General features: G+C 46.6%; 1 protein-coding gene across 1 annotated transcript; it reads left to right on the top strand.

Annotated features, from left to right (window-relative positions):
- Positions 1-1348: 1348 nt before the first annotated feature.
- LOC134291662 (uncharacterized protein K02A2.6-like) lies at positions 1349-6027 on the top strand. The gene has a single exon (XM_062859693.1). The coding sequence runs from the start codon at positions 1532-1534 to the stop codon at positions 5522-5524; it is 3993 nt and encodes a 1330-aa protein (XP_062715677.1). The 5' UTR covers positions 1349-1531; the 3' UTR covers positions 5525-6027.
- The last annotated feature ends 1178 nt before the right edge of the window (positions 6028-7205 follow it).

The following is a 7205-nucleotide window of genomic DNA, read 5'->3' as shown; positions in this document are numbered from 1 at the left end:
AACATGCACTGAATAAACGACCATATCAAACATTGATCACTTGATTCAAATCCCGAACAGAGAAAATAAAATGTTTTCTTATACACATATAATAACAAAATTATGCTGTAAAAAAACTTAAACGATTTGATGGAATACTATTTTATGTGCAAGTGCAATGAAATATGTTATTTTACATGGTGATCGATAGACAGAGTGATAAATTTTTATTACGTCTGGTCCATCAAAATGCATGCCATGTGAAAAAGCATTGAGTTATGTTTAAAAACAACAACATATTAACGCATTTTATATTACCTACTAGCATTCCCAACACATTAAATCCGCATTGCTTTACATACACAACGATCGCAATCATAAAATCCATACCCGACAAGCATTCTCTTGCGTTCTCTTGCGTTCACATGCGTCGAAGCAGCTCGATCGCATTTCCGCACTCATCGCAACTCATCTACTATGTACGGTTCATGCGTTCTGCATATAGTTTCCACAGAGTGTGCTTCGACGCTTATCCGATCTCTTATCTCTTTGCATCGCACCTCAGCCACTATGTGCTCAACGTAAGTGTTCAAGAAGATGGTGCTAGGAGCATAAACTCGGTGAAATATCGTTTGGGTAACAATAATGGTGAGCAACGTTGGAATTCGGGTAGAAATGGAAGGCAACAGACACGTAGGTTTGGAAACGGAAACCGTAGCTACAGTGTAGATAGTAACCGTAGTCGTTCGCCGGGTCGAGAGTCTCAAGTAGGCAGAAGCCATTACAGTAGCCAGTACCGCTTAGATCGACCATCTTACCAAAAGCAGCAGCGTCGTAGACCTGAAAATGAAGACATGCATGCCAATATCATTTGTAACTTTTGTAAAAAACGCGGTCACGTTAAACGTAACTGTTTCAAGCTTAAAAATCGCAGAGTGGTTAATTTTGTTCGGGAAGAGGCAGTTAACTTTGTTCAAGAGTGCGATCCAGAGAAAGGTGAAGAGGAAAGCTATGACCTCAAGCGTTTGAGCATTCGTGAACCAGAGGACTCGGATAATGACTTTGCATGTATGATGATCAAATCGGGAATTAGAGATGGTGGACCTTGTGTAGTAGAAGTTGTTGTAGAAGGCAAGATTTTCAGCATGGAGGTTGATTGCGGGGCAGCAGTGTCCATAATAAGCTTGGCCGGCCACTCACAAAAAATATTTTGACAACGTTGAAGTCGTTGATTGTGCTGGTCGATTCGTTGTAGTACCTAAATGATCAGCGATTGAAAATACATGGGAAATCACAGGTTGTAGTCAGAATTAATGTTGGATCACAGCAATCCATGGATTTACACGTCAACTGAATAATACCCTAAATACGAATTTATCATCATAGCAGCCTTTGCTCCACTATATAAGTAGAGGAATCTGCACTGGTTGATTCATTCTAAGTTTGGCTTCCAATAAAGCAACTACTACTTAAGAACTACAAGAAAAACATTTTCATTCCGGAAGTTACCGGACATATCAATTTGGCGACGAGATTTCAAGAACCCGAAGCAATGGCAGACCTTCAGCAAGCAATACTCCAGATGGCGGAACTCCTACAGAAGCTGGCGCAACCAACACCCAGTAACCCGGAGCAAACCCTAGAAGCCTTGGCTACGAACATCAGTGAGTTTTCTTTCGATCCGGAAAATGGAATTACTTTTGACAAGTGGTACAGCCGGTACGTGGACCTCTTTGATTCGGATGCCAAGAATCTGGAAGATGCCGCCAAGGTACGATTGCTGCTAAGGAAGTTGGATACACCCTCGCACACCCGATACGTCAACTACATTCTGCCGAAGCTTCCCAAGCATGTCAATTTTGCGGACACCGTCGAAATCCTCAAGAAAATTTTTGGAGCTCAAACCTCAACATTCAACAAGCGTTTCCACTGCCTGCAGCTTGTCAAGTCAGAAGCCGAAGACATTATCAGCTACGGAGGCAAGGTGAATCGTGCATGTGAGGATTTCGATTTCAAGAACATGAAAATTGACCAATTCAAGTGTTTGGTGTTTGTCTGTGGTCTGAAAGGTCATAGCTACACCGACATCCGAGCCAGGCTACTTTCCCGGATCGAAGGCGAGACACCAGAAAATCCCGTTACTCTCCAGAACCTCATTGACGACTATCAACGGCTCATCAATTTGAAGGCGGACACATCCATCATCGAGCATCAATCAAGTTCGAAATCATCAGTGCACGCCGTCCAGGTGAAGAAGGGAAATTCACGTCAACAGCAGTCTTCGAAGCCGGAAGGTAAAGTTCCTCGTACACCTTGCTGGCAATGCGGCCAAATGCACTATGTTCGGGATTGTCCTTTCTCGGATCATCAGTGCAAACAGTGCAATCGTGTTGGCCACAAGGAAGGCTACTGTGGCTGCCTGTCCAAGCCGAAGTCAGTTCCAGCCAAGGAGAAACAACCAATGAACAAGTCCAAGAAATTCCGTCAAGCGAAAACCCGTGGCGTTTACATAGTGAATCACATCGCTCAACACTCCAGCAAACGGAAGTACGTGCCCACATTCATCAACGGCGTGGCAACCAAGCTACAACTGGATACAGCAAGCGACATCACAGTGATCTCACAGCAAACATGGAACTACCTCGGAAAACCAGCGATCAAGAAACCAACGATTGAAGCGATGAATGCGTCCGGAAAACCGCTCCAATTGCTAGGAGAATTCCAGTGCGAAGTCAGTATCAACGGTAAGACTGCTGAAGGAAGATGTTTCGTCACAACGGCTGCAAACCTCAACCTGCTGGGCATTGACTGGATCGAGCTGTTCCAGCTGTGGTCGGTTCCCATCGATTCGGTCTGCAATCAAGTCAGGACGAAGACGATCGATCAGCAAATCCGTGAATTCCAAGTGAAGCACAAGGACGTTTTCGACGATTCTCTGGGGCATTGCAAGAAAATGAAGGTGAAGCTTTTCCTGAAGCCGGATGCTAAGCCTGTTTTCTGCCCCAAGCGGCCAGTTCCTTTCAATACCGTTGCATTGGTCGATGCCGAACTCACAAGATTGCAAACGTTGGGCATCATTGAACCCGTCGACTTTTCCGAGTGGGCTGCTCCTATTGTGGCAGTACGCAAACCAAACGGCCGAGTTCGCATCTGCGCGGACTACTCAACGGGACTCAACGAAGCACTCGAGGCCAATCACTACCCGCTTCCGACGCCGGAGGAAATATTCGCGCAGCTCAACGGCAGTACCGTCTTCAGCATAATTGATCTTTCCGACGCGTACCTGCAGCTTGAAGTAGATGACGACTCCAAGAAGCTCCTCACCATCAATACCCATCGTGGACTGTTCCGGTTCAACCGCCTCGCTCCAGGGGTAAAATCAGCACCGGGGGCATTCCAACGCCTGGTGGACGGAATGATTGCGGATATTCCTGGTGTACGAACATTCATCGACGACGCTATCGTATTCAGCAAGGACATGAAGTCACACGCAGAATCACTCAATCTGCTCTTCAAGCGCCTCAAGGAGTACGGTTTCCACGTTAAACCTGAGAAGTGCCGATTTTTCCAAACTCAACTCGGTTACTTGGGACACGTAGTGGACAGTCAGGGCATCCGCCCTGATCCGGAGAAAGTGAAGACCATTGCAGCCATTCCACCTCCAACCAACGTTCCGGAACTACGGTCCTATCTTGGAGCTATCAACTTCTACGGACGATTCGTGCGCAACCTACACGAATTGCGCCACCCGATGGATCAGCTGTTGAAGAAGGAATCAAAATGGCAATGGACTCCACAATGCCAGGACGCTTTTGACAAGTTCAAGAAAACACTTCAATCAAACTTGCTCTTGACACACTACGATCCAAAACTACCGATCATCGTAGCAGCTGATGCATCAAACACAGGGATCGGCGCGGTTATCTTTCACCAGTTTCCAGATGGCAAAATGAAGGCAATACAGCACGCTTCAAGAACGCTCGCACCTGCGGAACGGAACTATGGACAACCGGAGAAGGAGGCACTGGCGTTAATATATGCGGTAACGAAGTTCCATAAATACTTGCTCGGTCGGCATTTCACACTACTGACGGACCACAAACCACTGCTGTCCATCTTCGGTTCCAAGAAAGGTATTCCGCTACACACTGCAAATCGACTACAACGATGGGCACTTACAATGCTGAACTACGATTTCGAGATTCAATATGTATCAACAAACGATTTCGGATGTGCAGATTTGCTATCACGGCTCATCAACCGAACCAATCAGCCAGAGGAAGAATACGTAATCGCAGCGGTCAACCTTGAGGAAGATCTTTCAAGCATTCTCTCCGACGCAGCAGAAAAGGTTCCGGTTTCGTTTGCAGCACTGCGGAAGGCTACATCAACAAACACCACACTCCAAACCGTTTCTAAACACATCCGTGAAGGTTGGCCAAACTGTTCCAAGGATCTCCCCATTGCAGTTCAACCGTACTATCACAGACGCGAGTCACTCACCATTGTCGACGGATGCATAATGTTTGGCGACAGAGTTGTCGTTCCTGACGAATTTCGACGAAGGATCCTGAAGCAATTTCATCGAGGTCATCCGGGAATAGTTCGCATGAAGTCCATAGCAAGGAGTTTTGTATACTGGCCCGGAGTCGATCAAGAAATTGAGGACTACGTCAAGCGCTGTACACCGTGTGCAACGGCAGGAAAGGCTCCTACAAAGACAACATTGGAATCCTGGCCTGTACCTTCAAGACCCTGGTCGAGGATTCACATCGATTACGCTGGTCCAGTGGATGGAGTCTATTTCCTCGTGATAGCAGATCCCTACTCCAAATGGCCAGAAGTTCATGTAACCAAGTCAACGACATCAAGAGCAACAATCAAATTACTGAATCAAACCTTCGCTACATTCGGTGTTCCAGAGGTACTCGTGTCAGACAACGGAACCCAATTTTCAAGTCACGAATTTCAAACTTTCTGCACCAGTCAAGGAATCCATCACATTCGCATCGCTCCATATCACCCGCAATCAAATGGACTAGCTGAAAGATTCGTGGATACTTTGAAGAGAAGCCTCCGCAAGATTCGCTCAGGGGGAGAAACACTAGAAGAAGCACTGTGCACTTTCTTGCAAGTATATCGCTCAACGCCCACCAATGACCTGGAAGGTAGATCTCCGGCGGAAATCATGTTCGGCAGACCTATTCGTACCATACAATCCATGCTCAGACCGAGTGAACGTGGAACCGCATCCAGGGACAGGAAAAAGCAAAACGACGCCTTCAATAAGAAGCACGGTGCAGTCCAGAGGAATTTCCAGCATGGCGATTCCGTGTATGCCAAGGTTCATTCAACGAATTCCTGGAGATGGGAATCAGCAACCGTAATTGAGAAAATCGGGAACGTTAACTACAATGTGTTCCTGAACGATCAACAACGTTTAATACGCGGTCCCACACCAATCAACTCAAGAGTCGTGTTCCAGACAAGAGCCCAAAGAAGCAACCATCTGCACTTTCCATATTCTTCGATGGATTCGGATTAACGGTCCCGACAGAAGCTCCAGCGGATGTCGCACCTCAAGTTCAACCTGCAATTCAACCGCTTGATGACCCACCTCTCAATAATCTGGAAGATTCTATCTTGACGGATGATATGTCGGATGGAGAAGCTGCTGGAACCGATGAAACCGAGGATGAACCGACTCCGACTCCGAATGCAATTGATGAACCACAACCAGCCCAACCTGTGACTCCAATCCTAGAAAGAGGACGACGCATGATTCAACTACCAGCCCGGTTCAAGCCCTATTAGATGACGAAACCTTAAGGGGGGAAATGTTGGATCACAGCAATCAATGGATTTACACGTCAACTGAATAATACCCTAAATACGAATTTATCATCATAGCAGCCTTTGCTCCACTATATAAGTAGAGGAATCTGCACTGGTTGATTCATTCTAAGTTTGGCTTCCAATAAAGCAACTACTACTTAAGAACTACAAGAAAAACATTTTCATTCCGGAAGTTACCGGACATATCAATTAACAACATTAAGAAACATGTCAGTTTAATCCTTCTGGATTGCTCAAACAACTTCATGCCACTTATGGGTAGAAACTGGCTCGACGTGTTTTTCCCACACTGGAGAAATGCTTTTGTGGGCGTCAAGATCATCAATTCGCTACAACCGGAAAACAACAATGCAAACATTATCGAACACGAAGCAGATTTAGTTTTAAAAGATTCTCAACCAATCTTTAAGAAAGCATACGAGGTCCTGTTTAAACTCAGAGAAAATGTTTTGGAGCACTTTCATTTCATTTATTTAGTTAACATCAAATTCATGATAATACTGAATCAACAATTTGCCGCCATAATACTCGATTTGCAGCTGCAGCTCTCCAACGTCGGTCACGCCCAACACTCGCCAGATCACGCTCCACCTGGTCCGCCCATCGTGCTCTCTGCGCTCCACGCCTTCTTGTACCAACCGGATGGTTAGCAAACACCAACTTTGCAGGGTTGTTGTCCGGCATTCTTGCAACATGCCCTGCCCACCGTATCCTTCCGGCTTTAGCTACCTTCTGGATGCTGGGTTCGCCATAAAGTGCAGCGAGCTCGTGGTTCATCCTTCTCCGCCACACACCGTTCTCCTGTACGCCGCCGAAGATCGTCCTTAGCACCCGTCGCTCGAAAACTCCGAGTGCTTGCATGTCCTCCTCGAGCATCGTCCACGTCTCGTGCCCGTAGAGAACCACCGGTCTTATTAACGTCTTGTACATGGTACATTTGGTGCGGGGGTGAATCTTTTTTGACCGCAGTTTCTTCTGGAGCCCATAATAGGCACGACTTCCACTGATGATGCGCCTTCGTATTTCACGGCTCACGTTATTGTCAGCCGTTAGCAAGGAACCGAGGTAGACGAATTCTTCTACCACCTCGAAAGTATCCCCGTCTATCGTAACATTGCTGCCAAGGCTTGTCCTGTCTCGCTCAGTCCCACCTACCAGCATGTACTTTGTCTTAGCCGCATTCACCACCAGTCCGACCTTTGCTGCTTCACGTTTCAGGCGGGTGTACTGTTCTGCCACCGTTCCAAATGTCCTAGCAATAATATCCATGTCATCCGCAAAACATACAAATTGGCTGGATTTCGTGAAGATCGTACCCCGGCTGTTGAGCCCGGCTCGTCGCATAACACCTTCCAGGGCGATGTTGAATA

The sequence above is a fragment of the Aedes albopictus genome, chromosome 3 (genome assembly GCF_035046485.1).
Source record: "Aedes albopictus strain Foshan chromosome 3, AalbF5, whole genome shotgun sequence".
Taxonomy (NCBI): domain Eukaryota; kingdom Metazoa; phylum Arthropoda; class Insecta; order Diptera; family Culicidae; genus Aedes; species Aedes albopictus.
This window is presented reverse-complemented; position numbering and strand designations above follow the sequence as displayed.